Genomic DNA, 22,374 nt, shown 5'->3' with positions numbered 1-22,374 from the left:
GAAAATTAGATTATTATTTACCCTATAAAAAAAACTAAAATTATATATTTTAAATAAAGAAGATAGTATAAATAGTTATAAATACTTACTGCTAAAACTATTAGTATTAAAGATTATTAATAGGGAAATAATCTAAGATTCTCTAAAGCTTAATCTTTTAAAATTATTTAGACAGCTTTAGTAGAGAGATATCTTTATATTAAAAAAGATTAGTAATTAGGAGATTAATTACTCTAGAAGCTTTAAATAAATTATAAATAATAAAGATTTGCTATAGAGATAGGATTAAATTTATATCTTAAATAAATATTTATTAAAATAAGAATTATTATAAATTTATTATAATAATCTATATACTAATTATTAAAGAATTAGAACTATAAAAAAATTACTTAAATAAAAGTTCTATTAGCCGGGTATATAGAATAATATATAAGAATATATAAAGACTTATAATATCTATAAAAGGAATAAAGTTCTTAGATATAAGCTATATAAATAGTTAAGCTTATTATTTATAGTAAAAAGACCCTAGTAGAATATATTAATAAATTTTATTATTAGCCTGCTATTATTAATTTAATAGGGAGTTAAATATAATATAATTCTAGTAGTTATAGACTAATACTTTAAGATAGCTCTATATATCTTAACCTAAGAAATAATTATAGTAAAAGACCTAGCTAACCTAATAATAGAAAGGATATATTACTATTTTAATCCCCTAAAATTAATTATTTCTAATTAAAGATTAGTGTTTACTAGTAAATATTAGACTAAGCTTTATTAGTATATATAAATTACCTGATTAATAAGCACTGCTTTTTATTTATAGATAGATAGACAAATAAAGTATTAGAATTAAACCTTAGAGTATTACTTAAGAGTATATATAAATTATTATTAAGATAATTAGGCATTATTATTAAGTGCAGCAAAGTATACTTATAATAATATAAAATATTTTACTATTAAATACTTACTATTTAAAGCCCTTTATAGCTTTAATCCTAATAGTTAAGATAAATATAATATAAGAATAAGGTCGAATATTTCTACTATTAAAGAATAACTTAAAAAATTATTAAATATTAGGGTAAAGTTAGAGAAATATTTATAATATACTATTAAGATATAAGTAAAGTACTATAATAAGAAACATATACTTAAATTATATAAAATAGGGGATTAAGTTCTTCTATTAATAAAGAATTTATAAACTAATTAATTAAATAAAAAGTTAAATTATTAATTTTCTAGACCCTATAAAATAATAAAGATAATTAGAAAATAAGTATATTAATTATAACTACTAAAGAGCTTAAATAAAATATATCTAATATTCTATATATCTCTATTAAAACTGTTACAGATATAGCTCTGCTATAGCTGCGGCTATAGCAGTATTAAACCGCCTATTAAACCGCCTTAGCAGCACTTAATAAGCAGTATCCCTCTAGTAGAGTAATTAACTTTCTTATTTTCTATATTTTTATAGCTTTACCTAGTTATAAATAATAGTATATCTTAATTAATTAGAGTATCTCTACTATCTCTATCTTAAGCTTTAGGACCTTAGGATTATTAGACTTTAGTTAATTAATCCTATTATCTTATAGAAGAATCTGCTGTATATTAATAAAGATAATATTAGTATTCTTATAATATTATATGCCTATATCTTCTAATAATCTAAACTCTCCCTCCTAATACTTACTTATAATCCCTTTTTAAATTATATTAATTGTTTTTTAGCTTATAGCTTTCTAGGTAAGCTAGTTAAATTATAGAAATTAACTCCCCTAAATTATCTTATTCTTAATTAATTTTATTATTTTATTTTATTTAATACTAAAAGGAAGTTTAATATTAGCTTATCTTATAGTTAACTTAGTTATATTTAGGGATAATATTACTTTATAGATAGGAAATTTTTTATTTCCTGCAGACTAGGTAATTAACTAAAATATTTTAAATTAAGCTATAAATAGCTTTTACAGGGCAATAAAAGTATTAATTAATAACTTTACCTTTTTATCCTAGTAGTAAGAGTAAAGAGTATTATTAAAAGAGGAAATAATATAAGAACTAACTAATCTATTAGGCTACAGCTATTTTAAAATATTATTATTATATATAATATAAATAAGAGCCTTCTCTAACCCTTAAAGAAATACTCTAGTATTCTTAGATTAAGAATATTATATACTTAAATATTTTACAGATATCTCTAATATCTCCTTAAACTTTTTATAAATATAGTTTAATAAGCTATTATATTTAGGAACTAATTTCTATTCTTTAATCTTTAATATAAAATAACTACTGCTTAGCACAGGAGCTAAATAAGATAAAGATAATACTATAGTTAACTAATAATAGGACAGAGAAATAAACAATATAGAAGGTAAAAGACCTATATATAATACTATACTATTATTAGTTAAAGGTAAAGATATAAGTAATAATATTAAGGTAAGGCTATTAATAAAAATTAATTCTAATTTAATAAGTATTAATACTTTATTTATATAGATAATAAAAATAATAGCTATATTAAATAAAATAATAACTAAGACTATAACTAAGCTAGTAAAATAAAATTAAGATATTTTATATAAACTTAGTAAATAATAGAATAATATATAATCTAATAGAAACTACTTTACTTTAAGCAATAATTATAATTATAATTAAGATACTGCTAGTAATATTATAATAATACTATTATTATACCTAAATAGCTTAGCCTTTTAAAAGTAAGAAAAACTTAGGTTTTTTTAACTAGATTTAAAGGACTATAAATATATAAGAATAAGGCTGATAATAATTATTAATAGCTAAATATTTTATAAAGATATTTATTTATTTACTAAATATATTTAGGACCTTATCTTAATTAAGAGTAATAAGTTAGTTTAGCTATAGCTCTATATATCCTTTAAGAGATAAATATTATAATAGTATATAATAAAGCTTTTTAAATTTAAATAAGATAGTTTATAAATATATCTTATTAAGGAAGCTTAAATTCTACTATTATTAAAGCAATTTAAAGTTAATATAAGTATTATAATATATAAATTAAAAAAAATATTATACTCTATAGCTAATATATAAAATAGAATTATATTATAAAATTTTATATAAATAATTATCTAGCTGCATAAGATAATAAGACCTAATATAATTTATATACAGCTTTATTTAGTATAGATAAAGTTTTCCCTATATATATAGAAAGACCTTATCTATTCTAATAAGAATATATTATTAGTATAGTTTATAAAATCGGTAAATAAAGCCTATATAATATAATAGGACTAGGCTAATTTAAAGAATAATTAGTAGTTAGAATAATATAATTAATATAGCAATTATAAATACAGCAATTAAGGCTATATATAGATATTATTATACTAAGCATATCGCTATAATAATCTAGAATAATTTAATCTAGGGCTATAGCTATAGCAATAATCCTTAAACATAAGGCCTATAGCTAATATTCCTTAAGATTAGATAAGATAATTTATTAATAGAGGAAGTAAAGAAGGTAGATTCTTTATATCTTTTAGATTATTATTTATATAAAACTATAACTAGCTAAATTAAAATATTACTACTTAATAAATATTCTTATAAAACTATAATAGGGCTTAATAATTATTTATACTAAATTAAGACTAATTAAATTAAGGTAATACTATTCCCTAATAAGTATATAATATATATATTAATAATAAGTTAGAAGTAAGAGATCTGCTATTTATATTATAATATTTAATAGATATTAATAGTAATTAAACTAGTTCTTTTATAGATAGGTTTTACTAAGACATATATTATATAAAATACAAAGACACTAGATTTAATAATAAGCTAGATAAGGGTATTAAATACATAAAGGATATAATAGACTATATAGGAGATAATAGCTATAATTAATTTATATACTATATTTAGCTAAAAGCCCTTGCTTAAGAATATTACATATACTTATATAAGTTTAAATTAAATAATAAACTATATTAATATTTTTAGAGCATATAATTTAAGTATAATAAAGAGATAGTAATACTACAGATATTTATAATAACTAGAAATAAAATACCTTAAATAATATACTTTATAGCCCCAACGCAGCTATAAATAGGCACTAGATACTCCTTTAAAGGATAATATTATACTAAAGCTTTAGCATATATAGTAAACTCTTAAAAATATACTACTATCTATTTAAATAATAATTACTCTATAATAATTATTAATAAATAGTTCTTATAATAATAAGCCCTATACCTACTAATATAGGATATATTAGAAATTATAGTTAGGGGTATTAGTAGTATAGCTATATTATTTATCTAGTTTATCTAACTTTTAATTAACCTGCCTGCTATCTTTAATAGCTAAGAGATTAAGGCTAGACTAAAAATAAAAGTATATTTAGTTAATAGGCTAAGAGTAAATATCTTTATAAGCAATAATATTCTCATACTATATAAATTTATACTTAATTTAAGTATTAGTATAATAATTATTAATATCTATTAAAGAGTAATAATACTAATAAAAATTATAATAAAGCTAGGGTATTATATGCCCTAATTTATCTATTTAGCTTAAAGGGTAATAATACTATTAAAATCTAGTATATAGCTGCTAGTTAAAGTAAAAGGCAATTTAGTTAATAATAGAGACTATCTCTTTAACCTATACTATAATTATATTACACTATTTACTTATATAGTTAATATAAAAATAATATTTATTTAAGCATTTAACTTCTTAAAGCAGTTATAGGTAATCCTATAAAAAATATAATTAAATATACTTAATAAATTAAATAGAATAAATACTCTTATAATTAACCCTATAATAATACTCTTAATAAAGGCTCTATAAAAAGAATATAACAGACTGACCCTAGAAATAGTATATAAGCTAAGCCTAGAGTAAATTATAGCAAAAGGTATTACTATTTATAGAGATAAGAATATTACTAATTAGCTATAATACATTATTAAATTATATAATATATAGGATAACTATAGCTTTACTAATATACTAAAAAATTAATAGATATAAATATTATTAAAGAAAGATTAAAAAGCCCAGCTCTTATATTAATCTAAGGTTTACCTATTAAGACTAATAGACTAAAAGATTATAGATAATATATTTAATAAACTTTATAACTTAGGTTATATAGAATAGGCTAATAGCTATATACCTACTAAATACCTAGTCTTTATTATCTAAAAAATAATAAAAAAGGATAGCTAATAAATATAAAAAGGATATATTATAGTAGATATTTGCATACTAAACTAAGAGATAAAATCTAATATTTATCCTATTTTATTATAGGATAAAATCTTAGTAATAATAGTAAGAAAGCTATTTATCTCTATTTATAATATAATCTCCTTTTTTTATTAATAGAGAGTATTCCTACCCTATTAATTATAACTAATAGTAATTAGCTATTAAGGCTAAGAGGTTTTTAATATAGCTATAATAGGATTTTATAATATATCTGCCTATATCTAATAAATTATAGATTACTACTTGCGGAAATTCTAGGAGTTTATTTATATCTATATAGATAATCTAGTTATAGCATTAAAGATATTAAATAATTATAAATAATATCTATATATATTATTCTCTATAATATAGAAGCTTAATATTACCCTAAATCTTAAAAAGTCCTTTATTAGGTTTCCCTTAATAATGCTATTAAATTATTAGATTAATGCCTTTAATATAGCTAATCTAAAGGAAAAAATAAAGGCTATAATAAACTTATCTTTCCTTGCTATTTTAAAGAATTTTAAATATTTCCTTACCCTTACAGGATAATTCTACTAATATATCTTAAGGTATATAATTATTATAGGTCCTTTATAAGACCATAAGATATTATTACTATACTCTAATCTTATTAAGAGTAAACTATACTAAAAGTTTATAACTAATACTTAAATAGACCTTTTAATTAAATAAGAGCTATAATTATTCTAAAAAATTAAATAATATTTCTAGGACTTATTCTTTTTAGCCTATTTTTTACTAAATAAACTATTCTATATTAATCTCAATATAATAGGCGGCTCCGGGGTAAATATATTAAAATATAGTCTTAGTATAATAATATACTACTTATATAATAAGATATTAGTAGATAAATATTATCTCTTAATAGCTAGCCTATTAGCTAAGGCAATATTAAATAGGTTAAAAATATAGCTAATTCTATTCTTATTAAAATAGCTAAACTTTGCAGAAATAAAATATTAGCTAATAGAACTAAAGGTTATATATTTAATATAGATACTTAGGAAGATATACTACCTTATTAAAATATTAAAGTTAACTATTATAATATTTATAGATTATAGTATTATTCTAGTAATAGCTAAGTAGATTATATTAAAATCTAGTTTAATAAAGTAGACTAACTTATACTTAGTCCTTATAATATAATATATTTAATAATTTAATTTAAACCTTATCTATAAGCCTAGTAAAATTAATATAGTGCTAGATATATTATTATATTTACTATTAGCTATAGTAGAGCTATATACCCCCTTATTAGAAGATATTAGAGATATAGATATCTTTATTACTAATATTAATAATAAGATAAATATTTATTATATCTCCCTAGTTAAGATAAGCCCCAGGTTTAAGGAGAAATTAGTAAAGGGCTATTAAATAAACTCTAAATAAAGTTAAATATTAGATAATCTATAGAATAAGTTAAAGGCAATATTACTATATAAGATAGAAGATAGTCTTTTATACTTAATTGATAAGTATAATAGATATTAATATCTATATATTCTATAATTAATAGTCTTAAAGATACTATAGCTTATCTATAATTAAATTAATTATCCTAGAATTAATAGGATACTAAATAGACTAAATAGTTTAGCTATTTATAAGATATTTAAGCTAGTATAAGAATATATTACCTACTGCCCTAAATATATAGTAAATTAAATATAGTAATATTAGCCCTTTAAGTCTATATAGCCTATTATAATGCTACTAATCTTATTTAATATACTAACTATTAATTTTATTATAGGCCTGCCTAAGATAAGAGATAGCCTTAATTAAGCTATATTAATAATATATAAGTTTACTAAAAGAATAATATTTATTTTAAAAAAAGCTACTTAGACTATAGCTAATTAAGCAGTAGCTCTGCTAAATTATCTATATATTAAGAACTAGGATTTATTATAGAAAATTATCTCTAATAAAAACCTTAAATTTCTATCTAACTTATAGAAGAAACTTTTTAAATACCTAGATATTTAGCTATTATTTTTAATAGCGTTTTACCCGTAAATAAATAAGTAATTAAAGTATATAAACTAATAAGCAGAAATAGCTTTTAGGTATTTTCTTAGTATATTAAATACTTTAATAGATTAGCCCTTAGCGCTATTATAGCTTTAAGAGGCCTTTAATAATAATAAAAGCATATCTATAAGGCATATACTATATTAGCTAGTATATAGTATTAAATTACCTATATTTACAGATCTTATATATAATATAAAACTAGAATAAAACTTTATATATAAAATTAATATAAGAGAAGCTATAAAGATAATAGCTATATTAGCTAAGTAATATTATAATTAGTAATATCTCTATATTACCTTTATACCCAGTAATTAGGTCTATTTATATCTTTATAAAGGCTACTTAATACTAGTAATAGAGGTATTAAGAAGAAAGCTTTTATAACAATATATTAGACCTTTTAAAATAATTTAATATATAGGAAAACTAGTATATAAGCTAGAGCTATTATTATACTAAAGAATATATAATATATTTTTAGTAGTATACTTAAAGCCGGCCTTATTAGGGGATAACCCTTTTAATAGATAGCTATAACTACTACTAGCACTATATATAGAAAAAGATAATACTAAGACCTATAAAATTAAGAAGCTTATAGATAAGTATATCTACTAATATTACTAATATATTATTATAGAATACTTAGTCTAATAAAAGGGCTAAAGGCTAGAATATAATATATAATATAATATTAATAATCTTAGAGACGCGCTAAAGCTAATAAAAAAATATAAGAATAAAGTTACTAGTAGTTCTATATATTTACTATTAAAAGAGAGATTATTAGCTTACTTAATTAGTACTAATAATACTTTACCTATTTTATTCTTATATTATACCTATAGCTAATTTTAATAAAATATTAGCTTAATCTCCCTTATTTAGTATAAACTACTATTTATCCTATATTATTATTAAATATTAATATATTAATAAGTATCTTTATACTTAATAATAAGGACGGAGGCTATATTATAATTATATAACTAAATATATAGCTAGTAAAATAACCTGCCCTATAAAAGAGACTAAGACTTTACTATAATATTTAAATAGGAGAAATATTATAAGATTATAAGGCTAGATAGAAAGAGTAGTTCCTAGACTTAATAAAATACTTAATATTAATATGCTTAATATACGCTATAATAGTAATACTAATATAATTAAATAATATTCTATAATTCTATTAGCGGATTAAAGCATATTATTAATATATCTTTAAGGAAAAATATTACTATATTATAATAGTAGGAGAACTTAATATTAGTAAAAATCTTATAAATAAAAATTTAAATCTAAGCCCTAGCAATAGCCCTAATATATACTTAGCCTAACTAATAATCTACTATAGGCTATAGCCCCTAACTATTAATCTAATATTAAAAGATAATACTAATAACTTAATATTAGAAGATAATATTAATAATACTATAAATAATATAAGCCCTAATAAAAAAGAAGAATAGATAGAGAAATAATATATATAGAAATATCTAGATAATAAATAAGAGTAGCCTAATATAAATAGTAAAAAACAGTTTAAGAACCTATAACCTTAGAAGTAAAGTAACCTAGCTATTATAAGAATAATATAAGATTACTAAGGCAATATAATCTATATAAATAGATATTAGGCATTTTTATAATTAGAGTTATGCTTTATCTTTATAACTATTATACTTATTTAAGAATTAAGCCCTAAGCGCCTAATTCTTTTAGACTTAAAGAATCTGCTTATAGCTATAATAAAAGTCTTAATAGATATAATAAAAAAAAGATTCTTAAAGAATAAATAATAGCTTTGCTAGAAAGGGCTATTAATCTTATTATATATAATAATTCTACTAGGCTTATTATAATAATAAAAAAACTAACCTTATTATTTAATAGATAAGAATTATTAATTAGTAAAATATAATAATATTATTTTCTTCCCTTAATACTATATATATAATAGCCTTATTAACCTTATTAAATAGCTTTACTAAGGCTTCCTTAAAGGCTACTAGGCCTAGCTTAATATCTACTAATATAAATATTACTAATAAAAATAATAATAAAGAGAATAAAAATAGCTAGTTTTTCAGTAAAATAAATTTATAATTAGTACTATATAGCCTATTAGGATTATAAAAAATAATATTAAAGAGCTTTTAAGCGCTAAGGAAGTCTTCCTAGATAAAGAATAAAATAGCTATAGCTAATAAATTATATCTAATTATATTATAGCGCAGATACTATTTCTTTTATTTAAGGGGGGGGGCATTTTATTATAGATATAGCTCTGCTATAGCTGCGGCTATAGTAGTATTAGACTACTTATTAAACTACCTTAGCAGCACTTAGTAAGCAGTATCCCTCTAGTAAAGCAATTAACCTTCTTACCTCCTATATTTCTATAGCTTCGCCTAGTTATAAAAACCCTATAATTAATAAAAAGAGATAGAATTTAAATAGTTAAATTTAATTTTTATTAATAGAGAATAAGAATAAAAGATAAAAAAAATTCTTAATAAATAAACTTTTTATAAGAAAAAATAGTTCCTAATAAAATAAAAAAAATATTCTTTATATAAAAACTTATAATAGATATTAGAAGATTTTATATATATAATTAAAGCTCTAGAAAAATATTATAATAAAAACTTTAATAAGGCTTTTAATATAAATAAGCTGCTTAAATAAAAATAAGATAAAAAAGAGTTAAAAATTAGAAAATAAAGTAAAATAAATAGATAATAATACTTTTTCTCCTATTAGGTTTTTTAACTATTATTAAATATATTACTATATATATTACTCTTTTTCTAATTTTTTTATAAGATTTAAGAGTTTTAAAAAAGATATAGAAAAAAAGAATCTTAATAAAAATAATTTAATTTAATTAGGCTAGCCCTAGCTAATAATTTAAATATAAGCCTATAAAATTATTCTATTTAGCTATTTTATTACTATAAAACCCCTTAATAATATCTTCTTTCTTCTTATTAAAGAATAGAGGCAGTCTTTATAATTAGATAAATATATTTATTATATATAAAATATTATAGTTTAATAAATAGATTATTTAATATAACTCTTAAAAGAGATATAATAACTTTAATTTAAAATATAATAAGATTAATAAGATAATAGTAGTATTAAGCTAGTATTTAATAGTCTTAAATATAGATTTTTGTATATATATCTTTATAAAAAATATATATATATTTATAGCTTTATTAAAAGACTTTAAATTACTTAAAAAATAAGCCTTTTAGCTAAGACTTTAAATATAAATTAATTTAGCTTTATATATTAGCAATATAAGAATATATAGCTTATAAAGGCTCTTATAATAAAGATACTTTATATTAATATAAGAATAGATATATTATTACTTTAAATCTTATATTAAGGCCTTTAAATAGTAAAGATATATCTTCTATAAAATAAGAGAAAAGTCTTTAATTAAATTCTTTAGGCTAAAAAGATTTATAATAGGGTCTGCCTTAAAAGTAATAAAATAATCTATTATTATATTAATATTAATAATAATAATTAATATTATTATTTTAATAAGAGCTAAATTAATTTAAAAAGGAAGTATTTTAATAATAGCTTTAACTTTAAGAATAAAAGTTATAATAATATTTTAAGTTCCCTAAGTCTTTATACTAAAAACCTCCTTTATTTTTAATCTCCTTTATAATTTTTTAGCTAGCTAAGTAAAAGTTTTCTTTATTATAAGTATAGTAAGAGTAATATTATTATAATTATATTTTAATCTTTAAAAAGAATATAATAAATTAATTTATACCTCCTTATATATAGGAGGAATTATATTACTAAATATAAACTAATCTCTATATATTTTAAGTAGGAGATACTCTTTTATTAAAGAGTTCTCTATAAATAATTTTAATAAAGATATTTTATTATTACTATTAATAGCAATAAATAGAATAATTTATAAAGAAAAAGTTATTAATTCTAATATTATATTAGTAATTAGAGATATAAGAGAGAAAGATAGTTTATTAAGCTATTTATTATCTATATTAAGCTAATAATTAAATAAATAATCTTTAATTAGCAGTTATAATAGCTTAAGGCTAGCTATAAAGGCCTTATTAAGAGAGCCTAGAATAAATAAAATATACTTAAAATATTTAGGAAATATTATTATATTAATTAATATTATTATATAAACTTAAAGAGTTATAATTTATATTAAATATATATATAGGACCTATAAAGAAAATAACTTAAAAATCTTATTTTTAATATGCCTATATAATTATTAGCTATTTCTATATTTAAACTATTAAAAATAGCATTAAATAAACTACAGAAATAAGAAAAAGATAACTTAATATATAGGTAGAAGAATAAGAGTTAGTTAATAAAAAATAGAAATACTCTTAATCTCTTAAATAAAAATATTAAAATAAAACTAATATTAAATAAATTTATATAATAAGTATATTTTAATAATAACTTATTATTATTATTATAGCTATACCTAAATATTTAGACTTATATAATAAACTTTATATAGCTTAAGATAAGCCTTTTAATAAAAGGAGATATTATTATAAATTAAGGCTATAATATTTAATCTAGACTTACTAAGACCTAAGATAGATAATCTAGAATAGATAATAAAGAATAATAAGATAATTAGATCTATATATAATAATTAAATTAGCTAGTTATAAATAGAGTTATTAAGACTAGATTATTTAAATAATCTAGTAAAATAAATAAATAAATAAATAACCCCTAAAGAAATAGAAGTTAAATAGATTAGCAATTTATTCTAATTATTATTAAATCTAACCCTTAACTCTATTATATATAAACAGCTACTTGCCTGTATTTTTACTTCTTATCTTATATTCTGTTTAATTAGTCTAACTAATTACCTCTAATAAAGAGCTTCCTTACCCTAGCTCTTTATACTAATAATAAAATACTTTATATTATTATAGGTATACTCTGCTATACTTAATAATAATGCCTAATTATCTTAATAATAATTTATATATATTCTAAGGTAATATTCTAAGGTCTAATTTTAGCGCTCTATTTACTTATTTATTTATAGATAAAAAGCAGTATTTATTAATTAGGTAATTTATATATATTAATAAAGCTTAGTCTAGTATTTATTAATAAATATTAATCTTTAATTAGAAATAATTAATTTTAAAAGATTAAATTAATAATATACTCTTTTTATTATTAGGTTAGCCAGGTCTTTTATTATAATTATTTCTTAAGTTAAAATATATAAAGCTATCTTAGAGTATTAGTCTATAATTACTAAGATTATATTATATTTAACTTCTTATTAAGTTAATAATAATAGGCTAATAATAAAGTTTATTAATATATTCTATTAGGGTCTTTCTATTATAGGTAATAAGCTTACCTGCTTATATAGCTTATATCTAAGAATTCTATTCCTTTTATAAATATTATAAGTCTTTATATATTCTTATATATTATTTTATATACTTAACTAATAAAACTTTTATTTAAGTAATTCTTTTATAGTTTTAATTTTTTAATAGCTAATATATAGATTATTATAATAAATTTATAGTAATTTTTATTTTAATAAATATTTATTTAAGATATAAATCTAATCTTATCTTTATAATAGACTCTTATTATTTATAATCTATTTAAAGCTTTTAGCTTACTTAGTTTTTAAATTATTAATCTTCTTTAATATAAAGGTATCTTTTTATTAAAGCTGCTTAAGTAACTCTAGAAGATTAGGCTTTAAAAAATCTTAGATTATCTCCTTATTAGTAACTTTTAATATTAATAATCTTAGCAGTAAATATTTATAATTATTTATATTATTTTTTTTATTTAAAATATATAGTTTTAGTTTTTTTATAGAGTAGATAGTAGTTTAATCTCTTATTTTTTTTTAAAAATTTATAGTCTAATCTCTAAGATAGTATATTAATTATATTTAAATAACCTAGCTTATATTTAATATAAAAGTTATAGCCTGCTAATAACTTTACCTATCTTACCTATTTATTATTTAAAGTCTTTATTATAAAAAAATAGCGTAAGTTTATATAGTTAATCTATATTTAAGTAAGATATTTATTATTATCTAAATAGTATCTTTAATATTTAAAAGCTTTAATTATTGCTAATAATTCCTAATTATATATTTTATATTAATATTTAATTTTAGTAAATTTCTTTAAGAAATATATAACTAGATATTATTATTCTATTACCTTACTTATAAGCTATAGTAAAATAATAGCTAAAATAAATCCTAAGGTATCTATAGCTATTATAATTAGCTTCTCTAGATTATAATATTATAATACTAGTAGTTTAATAAATATAGTTTTTAAATCTTTAAATATTTTTTATATTTTAGATATTTATTTTAATAGGCTTATTTTTTTATTATTTTTACTGCCCTTAAATAAGTCTATTAATAATATTATAATAGAGAAGTAATTATAAATAAATCTTTTAAAAAAACTTATAAATCTTAAAAAAATCTAAATATTATAAAAGATCTTTAATATAGGCTAATTACAAATTATTTTAATCTTAGAGAGATTTATTTTAATCCTATTATATCTTATAATAAATCTAAGAAAAAAAACTTCCTCTTTATAAAATTTATATTTACTTAGCTTTATATATAAATTATACTTATAGAGTCTTTTTAGCACTTTAGAGATATACTATTTATATCCTTTCTTATCTATTAAGAAGATTAGAATGTTATCTAGGTATATAATGCAGCAGATATCTAATAGGCCCCTTAGCGCTGTATTAATATAGGCTTAAAACATAGCCGGAGCATTGCATAGTCTAAACGGCATAACAAGATATTCAAAATGAACATGTAAAAAGGCTGAGATAAACCTCCCTTAATTGGAGAGATATAATGGTCGAATGCTACTATTCGATGGAGACCCCATGTTACCTTAGGTACTTAGGGGATTCTTCTAACTTATGGTACTGTATGTTGTTAACACAATGTGGATGCGGATGTTATCTCCACCGGGGAAGAGACATCCGGGCGTCCTATCGTCATCGATGTGATCATTTGTAGTATTTTCGATCCTCGTATAGTTTCACAAGTGTGTTTTGTTGGGGGAATTCTGTATGTTGTATCTATCCTGTTTTGGATCGTAATGCAGGCTGTTGTAGAGTAACTCCTTCAAACATGTGAAATATCGTCCAAGGTTAAAGTAATTAAACATCGTGTATGTTCGGAATCTATGGTACAATAGCTTTTGAGTTTTCGATGTCTCTCACTCTTATGGTATGCTTTCACGCTCTATTTCAATGCTTCTATTGTATTCTCATATGTAGTCTAGTATTCTGTGGTATGGTACGTTATTAAGAATTAAACAATGAACTCTCAAGTTGCTTCTTAAACAGAGCTCCATATACCTAGTTAGTCAAAAACGGACCGCCGCGGACGTTGTTAATAGAACCATCTCATGCTTCACCTGGCACCACTGCTTTCTTCTTCCTAATATCCTTCCATCCCAGACCCCATCCAAAGCAGAAAAACCCAACAGCAAGTCCCGCAGCCAGATAGAAGACATGGTCGACACTTTTGCTGTATGCCAACAACACTCCCTGTAGATCCTTCGGCGAGACCACGTCCCTGATGGCCGCCGCTCCGGCAGATATCACCGTTTCGGCATTGACAGACGGAGAATATCGAGGGATTTCAGTCTTCAGACTGTTGTTGAAGATCGTGTCTGCGATTGTAACGATAATAGCACCTCCGAGCGTCTGGCAGAACATGAGCACGGACATGGCGACGGAGATCTGTGCCATTGGGAGAATATTTTGGATTGCCACGATGCTCTGTAGTGAGGAGAAAGTTAGGAAGTTGTACTTGACGCAGTCACGATACATAGAGAGAGAGAGAGAGAGAGAGAGTAAGAGAATAGGTTGGACTCACCATCTGAAATCCACAACCACGACCGACTCCGAGAATTATCTGATATCCGATCCACTTCCCTGTGGAAGTTCCTGGTGAGAATGTAGAAATCAACCCATTTCCAACTGCTGTTACGGCTCCACTGAAGAGAGCGAACGGGAGGTAGTATCCTAATTTCGAAACTTGCATACAGTCAGCAACTTGACTATGACCATCCTCTAACATATACTGTCTGTGTGGATAGTCGCATACTCAGTCAAACTCTTACCTAAAGCACCCGATATAACAGCAAGCATCAACTGACTCAAGATGCTTGGTAGAAGATATACTCCACTCAACGTCGGAGTCACCCCCTTGACGGCTTGGAAGTAGATAGGAAGATAGTACGAAGTACACATCACAGTGCCCATGAGGAAGAATCCAAATATGCAGCTGCACCACACAACCCTTTGTCGGGCAATCGAGAACGGGATCATAGCGTTGTCTCCTTTCCGGTATTCCCACAAGAGGAACACGATGCAGGTACCTCCAGCGCCACAGAAGAGTCCAATTATAGTAGCGCTATTCCAAGCGTATCGGTTCCCTCCGTACTGGAGCGCGAGCAGGAGTTGGATAGCGGCTGGTGCAAAGAGTGTGAATCCGAAAATATCGAATCTCTCGATGATAGTCCGGAATACCGAACCACTCTCGGACTTGGTGGAATTATTGGGAATACGGATCAATGCGAGCAGGATTGCGACTAATCCACCTATGGGTAAGTTGATATAGAAGCCTAGGAGCATAGGGTGTAAGTTATCGAACGAACTCGATGATATGAACAAAACAGCTGCCATGTCTGTACATAAGCAGAAAGAGGGACCACTCACACCAACGCCACGTTGTATACTCTGTAAAAGCCCCTCCAACAAGCGGTGCGATAATAAGACCAAATTGTCCAACTGAAATACATGGTCAGTCATCATTGATGGAGATCCGCAAACATCTGAGCAAGATTTCTACTTACCACCCATCATCATCCCCAACAAAGCTTTCAATATAAATTGTTAGTGGGTCCTCCTACTGGGTAAGTTTCAATTGTTGCCGGTCATACACACCTGGTCGTTTCTGCATTGGCACAGCTGCAGCCATTATAGTCAAAGCTCCGTTCTGAAGACCTGAAGAGCCCATACCGGCCACGGCCCGTCCGACAATGAGCATCTTTGATGAAGTTGCAACGCCGCATATCAAAGAGCCAAGCTCGAAGATCCCGAAGAATACAAGAAAAGTCCACTAGGCACAAGATGTCAGGCCATCATTGTCTAAGAATTACAACATCGGGTTTCAAAAGGAATATACATACCTTTGATTTGAAATAGGTGTAGAACTTCCCCGTCAATGGTTGCAGAGAAGCACTGATCACGACATATCAGTATATTCCAATTACACTTTTTTTCTTTTCTCTCATGATCAGGAAGCATCATACCTCGCAAGTTGATACGCACTCCCATACCAACCCACATCTTGAAGGGACTTGAAGTCGCTAGTGATACGGGGAGTCGCCTATATTATTGCAATCCTCAGTCAGCAAATCATGCGCACCCTTCCATCCGAATATTCATAAATTTACCGTCGAAACAATAGACATATCCATCATCATAAGAAATATAACCAGCGTCAGGGAGCCCAGAAGGATAAAGAGCTGGAGACCAGTGATGCCTTCTGGTTCTTTGCTTCTCGCGTCGTTTTCGAGTGTATCGGCGCTGTCATCTTCGCCGTGCGCTTGGTTCGTTTGCTTTTCGAGGAATTGTTGTCCCTTTTCATGTGCTGCGTCCCCAGCTGGGGGAGTTGTTGTGTATTCTCCCATTTCCGAGGAGCTTGTTGTGCTTGTCGACTGCGTGCGGACTGGCAAGAAAAGACTTGGGATTCGAATATTCACGTATGAACTAAGGCTTCTCACGATTATTTCTCCTGATTCTTATATTTCCCATAAGAGATGTTTCGATATATAGCCTGATCGGCCGGGTTTCGTGGGGCATTTAAATCCGAAATCCGAAACGGCGATCTCTGTAATTTATTCTCTCCTAATGCCTATTTTATCTTTATTAAATTCGCAGTTTTGATCATTTAATATTCATGAAGATGATACTTTTAACCTCTTCTCTAGTTATACAGTCTAATTCGTTAATAGCCTAGCACATAAAGATATCATTCAGCCACGCATCATCAGGCCATTCCAGCGGGAAAGCACTCAATATATCCTCCGGGTCCTGTCTGTTTAGGCTCGCGTCAGATTCACCCGAGACAGTAGACAAGTTTTCCGCCCATTTCTGTCGCAGGGAGCGCATCAGTGCGGCTCCCTTAATGAACGTTCGGTCTTCTTGCTCGGGACCGGCCACAAACTCCACTACATGCCCCATAATCTGAACCACTCGGTCTATTATAAGTAACACATCCGCCGTGTTTCGAACCATGGCCTTATCCCAGGCGGGATCCTCGAGAGTAGATAGTTTGTAAAGTGCTATTAAGCAGTGTCCGAATTGGGAGAAAGTCGAGAATGGCATTCCGAAGAATTCAGCCGGTGGGATGTTGCAGAATATGTCCGTATACGCCTTTGCTGAGCTCAGGCATGAATAGAGACTTTCGAGCCTCTGGAAGTTGGTGGTACTTGACATAATAGGTGCTCTCGTCAGAGAGATTTCTTGGATGGTGAGTTCCGTGTAATGTTGCTGCAGGAGAACTACTTCTATTCATACTTGTCAGTGGCTTATGCAGCGAATGTCTCGCCAACTCCCACTCACCGTTGTGCTGCAATTCAGGCGGTGCCTTTTGCACGGCTTCCATCACCTGGGATTGAAGCGCCTGGAGGTAAAAAGCGGGAGGGGGCTCATGAGAATTCGTGTTTTCAGCTGCTCCATACTGCCAGGGTCCCTGCGCCACTTTCTCTGAGATCAACTGCAGTCGGACCTGCTGTACCAAGACAATATCTGTGGGGCATTCCTGCTTTTCAGCTAGGATGCGGAGGCTCTCGTCCATATGAGATGTCCAGCGCAACGCATCTATTTTCTGAAGGTAGGAGGCGACGCTGAGAAAGTTAGTATGCAGTCTCACTACCGCGGAAGAGGCAAAGATACTTCGAAGTAAGAAGGAAACAGCCAAGCACTGCTCTCCGCTCCTCCATGGTCCGGGCGGAGGATGGTGTTGCCTTTGGGAATAGATGAGGAGTAGGATTGCAGCCATGAAAGGCATGTGACTCCTTTGGCGGGTGTCTATTGAGGCCCAAGCCATATATGACCGTCACGGCGAGCTGAGTATATACGTGCATATATGGTTTTGTTTGCATCTCGTTATGTATCATTCGCTGGCAACGGCCCCTAATGAGACGGTCAATGCTGCTTCTAAAAAGGAGTCCCCGTTGAACATGCGACGTACCAGGCACAATATGTGAGCGCAGCTAGGAGCAAATCGATAGATCTTTCGAGTTCTAGCGTTATCTTTTGTGCTAAAATATTCCTTATTCTGGTGTCCAGGTCTAATTGCCGCGAGGACGACCTGGTCATTATACTCATGATGCACAGCCAGAAGTAGGGTCTGTGATGACGAAGTTGTTGAGAGGTCGTCGACGGCGAGATCCAGACAAAAGGGAAATGTTTCAGGAATTTTGTACGAAATCTCTCAAGATTGTCCTCATCTTCTTCCAAGGAAGGCCCGAGTTCGCATGATGCTGCCGCAGAGGGTGACTGACTGCTAGTTCGCTCCGAACCAACTGCCGCTGACATAGGCATTGTCCGATCTGAGAGGCTATCGCACAAAACGCCATCAGCAGATCTAACAGTCTGGCTCCCGGAAGGAAGTGAGCTCTGTGTCTGAACATTATCGCCGGTTGTGGAATCCCGTTGAGCTGTAGTATTGGCGATCGCAGAAAGAGGAACAGACTGCGCTGTGGATTTTAACAATGACACAAGGTCATCAAGCTTCTCTTCAAGCTGAGCAGTCCTACTCAGCTTCCTTTTCTTAGAACCGCGCTTCCGTACTGTCTCCGACGGTTAACAATCTTTATTCAAACGATGGCATCTGGCCCTCTATATTAGCGCATGATGTACATGCCATAATGAATTGATTCATAGAGGAAGTTCTCAATAACAAAGTCCAACCTTTCACATTTACCATCAAGGCTAAGGAGTATGCATTTACACTTGGCACGAGCGCAGTTCACACAGGCATGGCCATATGGTGCAGGAATGGGAGAAGGCGGCGGTGCGTTCTGATCCATAGTTCACTTCCCTTTTTGGACAAGGTGAATCAAGATGGCGAACTGGTCATTCGATTGGCAGATATAAATGTGGGCGTGTTTGGAAAGAGTATGATGAGTATGATAGTATCCAAGTCTCGGTTACTTAAATAGGCTTAGTCTTGGTCGTGCACTAAAATGGGACGGTCGGTTGACCTACGTACACACCCCGAATTCCGTCTCCCAGGCGTCCTCCATAATCATATTAAGGAGACAGCATTAACCTGTTGTAGCTTTTGGGCCCCAATACTAATGATATCTTGTCACTAGTAGATCATTCAATTCACGGAATAATCAGATGTTTCTCTATTGTTATCAACTCCATCTTACAACCCTTGAGAAACTGTACGCTTGTGTCGATTCTTCACTATGGCTGCTCGCAATCCACCGATGGACACATTGCGCTCCTTGTCTGGGGAAATATGAATGCACGATCGTAGATTATCATTGGCGACTAGCAGTCCAATTTGCTGATCTACTTGAGCTGAATTTACACCCAGCAGACTTAGTGGTACAGGCGATGAGGTACACCCATCTCTGAACATAGTCGAAGGAGAAAGTCCAAGAAAGCAATGAGAAACCATAAACGTAAACGGAACATAGCTACGACAGGGATTAAACAGCGCTGCTTCATCAGATAGTTACTGGCCTGTGCTGACCAATTCATCGTGCCCGCGTTCACAGGGCAAGGTTGTAGGTGTAGTCATCCTCCATGTTCTGGGAGACCCATAGCACGACCGAGCTGTGCGAACAGTTAGCGATTGTCCAGGTTACAATCGAGCGTAGAGAAACCGATTGAGCGCGTACCTTAACATAACGAGGCTGTTTGCGATCACGTTGGCAATTCCGAAGTACAAGGTCTGGAGCGGATAGTCTTTGATGAGGTACTTGAGAACCATAACCGTCTGAGAGTATATATATTAGCATACAACGTAAATCGCCTATTACCGTCGCCAAACACAGGGCGCAGAGAGCATGTACTCACTATACTGCCCGCCAGTCCTCCCGCAAGCAGAGCAAATCCCAGGAACAGCACGAAGCGGGCCTTCCACGCCACGCCGCTGCCACTATAGCTGAAGCTATCGGCGTTCAGTCTGGACTTTTCAATCGAGTTGATGACCAGCATTCCCAGCGCGGAACAAATGCCCGGAATCCAGTCGACAAACTTCACATGCACCTTGGAGCCGTTGCGCGAGCTGTGAGAGAATGCGGCGGCATCGACCAGGAAGAAGAACCCAATGGAGAACTGTTTGTTTGATACATCGTCAGCATCATGCGGGATAGCTGTCAGACTTGAAAGGGAAGCTTGCCAGTGCGCCGGATGTGTAGACACCAGCAGTGCGGACGCTGGAGTTATTGAGCCATTCCGGTTTCGAGAACCGGAAGAGGCGGCTGTTGGAGACGTCCATGTTGCAGAGACCTGCTCTGATGTGGTTTGTATGCGAATTTTCGGTTTTCCGGTCTTGTAAGACTCAACTGTCGCGGGCGCTTGTCTGGGCGCGAAGCTAGAGTATTGCGATGGCTTGGAGCTGGTGATGTCGTCGGTCGGAGATGATACGGGAGGCGTCTGCGACGCCGGCGCAAGTATGGGGAGCAGCACGTGCCTTGGTCTGCCATCGGCATTTACATGCAACTAGTATATTCACTTCACCATTGCTGAATACAGGAGTCTTAGGTTGATGGTAGAAGAGCTGTTTGCTCTGTGGTCATTTCCCATGGGTTCGAGTGAACCCGTTATTATGATTCGTGAACGACCCTCTTTGATCTATTGTCTATGAGGCGACTTAGAGATCTATTCATCTAAGAGATTCTAAGATGCGCTCAGCGCAGATTCTAATTCCTTTGGTATTCTTTTTTTCTCCGTTTTTTTGTCTGTCTCCAACTTTCCACTTCATAAGCAAGATGCATTCACTCTCTGTTCAGGCGTACCTTACTACTGTGTCTTCGAAACCTGCAATGCTGACAACATGTCTTGCATACTTCATTGTCGCCCCCAGGAAAGCTCTCCATGAATGCTTGCAACCTTCGAAGTTCAAGTATGCCGGTCAACTGTCTGTGATCGTGGCAGGGTATCATTTCCCTGAATGCACTCTCTGCAGATCGTCCCTTCGCCGTTGACATGCGCCGGTGAACCGAAATATATAAAGACATAATCAGCCAACAAATAGTTTCGAAATGAAGGGAACTATGAAATAGATATCGACCCTCGGCCACGAGTGTGGATCTCAGGAGCAAGAAGACATATAAAATATGACGCCTTCTCGAATGGCCATTATGTTCACAGTACGAGTTACAAGCTGGAGATTCAAAAGCCTCAACTGTATAGCCTACGGCGATAGATACCGTTACATTAGGCTTTGAAGAATCAGAGCTGAGATCGCCCTTCCATAGAAGCAGCTTCCGTGGCGCAATGGTAGCGCGTAGGACTTCTATTAATGAGGTTCCATCCTAAGGTTGCGGGTTCGAGCCCCGCCGGAAGTGGCATTCTTTTTGCGTTTTTATTTTTTGCCCTCGGGGGAAGAAGCATTGGACGAATAAAAGAAGATCGTCTGATTTTACATTTTTTTTTTTTTTTTTTTTTGGTTCCCTATTCCTAAGTTGTTTTTGCTCAGACGCTCCACATGGACCGACCGCCCCAATTGAAATAACCATGCGTGCAGTTGTCCAGAAACTGATATTACAGATCTCGCAAATGACTTCGATGCTATATAGTTAATGCCCAAGAACTCGGCCATGCCAGTGAATCCCACCGTACAAAATGCAAACCAAATGA

General features: G+C 29.0%; 4 protein-coding genes and 1 non-coding gene across 5 annotated transcripts; 2 read left to right on the top strand and 3 right to left on the bottom strand.

Moving 5' to 3' along the window:
- Positions 1 to 14,880: 14,880 nt before the first annotated feature.
- On the bottom strand, positions 14,881 to 17,177 carry C8Q69DRAFT_513904 (putative transporter; the record flags this gene model as incomplete). The annotated part of the gene is made up of 9 exons (XM_028633328.1): positions 14,881 to 15,258; positions 15,356 to 15,516; positions 15,603 to 16,106; positions 16,201 to 16,272; positions 16,338 to 16,361; positions 16,429 to 16,603; positions 16,674 to 16,725; positions 16,797 to 16,873; positions 16,941 to 17,177. 9 exons carry the CDS (start codon positions 17,175 to 17,177, stop codon positions 14,881 to 14,883), a joined length of 1,680 nt encoding a protein of 559 aa, XP_028482544.1.
- A 242-nt stretch (positions 17,178 to 17,419) lies between these two features.
- Positions 17,420 to 19,246, bottom strand: C8Q69DRAFT_74864 (hypothetical protein). The gene is made up of 4 exons (XM_028633990.1): positions 18,743 to 19,246; positions 18,445 to 18,684; positions 18,112 to 18,395; positions 17,420 to 18,056 (listed from the first exon to the last, which is right to left on the bottom strand). Exons 1-4 carry the CDS (start codon positions 19,093 to 19,095, stop codon positions 17,503 to 17,505), a joined length of 1,431 nt encoding a protein of 476 aa, XP_028482543.1. The 5' UTR covers positions 19,096 to 19,246; the 3' UTR covers positions 17,420 to 17,502.
- An 829-nt stretch (positions 19,247 to 20,075) lies between these two features.
- On the bottom strand, positions 20,076 to 21,213 carry C8Q69DRAFT_74828 (putative membrane protein). The gene is made up of 4 exons (XM_028633989.1): positions 20,912 to 21,213; positions 20,587 to 20,847; positions 20,409 to 20,506; positions 20,076 to 20,343 (listed from the first exon to the last, which is right to left on the bottom strand). Exons 1-4 carry the CDS (start codon positions 21,008 to 21,010, stop codon positions 20,280 to 20,282), a joined length of 522 nt encoding a protein of 173 aa, XP_028482542.1. The 5' UTR covers positions 21,011 to 21,213; the 3' UTR covers positions 20,076 to 20,279.
- A 50-nt stretch (positions 21,214 to 21,263) lies between these two features.
- Positions 21,264 to 22,207, top strand: C8Q69DRAFT_476732 (hypothetical protein). Its single transcript, XM_028631275.1, has one exon. It carries the CDS (start codon positions 21,417 to 21,419, stop codon positions 21,717 to 21,719), a length of 303 nt encoding a protein of 100 aa, XP_028482541.1. The 5' UTR covers positions 21,264 to 21,416; the 3' UTR covers positions 21,720 to 22,207.
- On the top strand, positions 21,998 to 22,082 carry C8Q69DRAFT_t116. The gene has a single exon. It is a non-coding gene; the product is annotated as a tRNA-Arg (tRNA).
- Positions 22,208 to 22,374: the final 167 nt, after the last annotated feature.

This window comes from Paecilomyces variotii (assembly GCF_004022145.1).
Source record: "Paecilomyces variotii strain CBS 101075 chromosome Unknown C8Q69scaffold_11, whole genome shotgun sequence".
NCBI lineage: Eukaryota > Fungi > Ascomycota > Eurotiomycetes > Eurotiales > Thermoascaceae > Paecilomyces > Paecilomyces variotii.
This window is presented reverse-complemented; position numbering and strand designations above follow the sequence as displayed.

Bases quoted from the DNA above. Each gene is read 5' to 3' on its own strand.
- C8Q69DRAFT_74864 (XM_028633990.1), bottom strand. From the start codon at position 19,095: ATGCCTATGTCAGCGGCAGTTGGTTCGGAGCGAACTAGCAGTCAGTCA. The intron at 18,396-18,444 runs GTATCTTTGCCT...TAACTTTCTCAG, and splicing joins TGTTTCCTTCTTACTTCGAA to CGTCGCCTCCTACCTTCAGA. The intron at 18,057-18,111 runs GTGAGTGGGAGT...AAGTATGAATAG, and splicing joins GCCTGAATTGCAGCACAACG to AAGTAGTTCTCCTGCAGCAA.
- C8Q69DRAFT_74828 (XM_028633989.1), bottom strand. From the start codon at position 21,010: ATGGACGTCTCCAACAGCCGCCTCTTCCGGTTCTCGAAACCGGAATGG. The intron at 20,848-20,911 runs GCAAGCTTCCCT...TCAAACAAACAG, and splicing joins TCTACACATCCGGCGCACTG to TTCTCCATTGGGTTCTTCTT. The intron at 20,344-20,408 runs GTACGCGCTCAA...CTGTTCGCACAG, and splicing joins AACAGCCTCGTTATGTTAAG to CTCGGTCGTGCTATGGGTCT.
- C8Q69DRAFT_476732 (XM_028631275.1), top strand. From the start codon at position 21,417: ATGCGCTCAGCGCAGATTCTAATTCCTTTGGTATTCTTTTTTTCTCCG.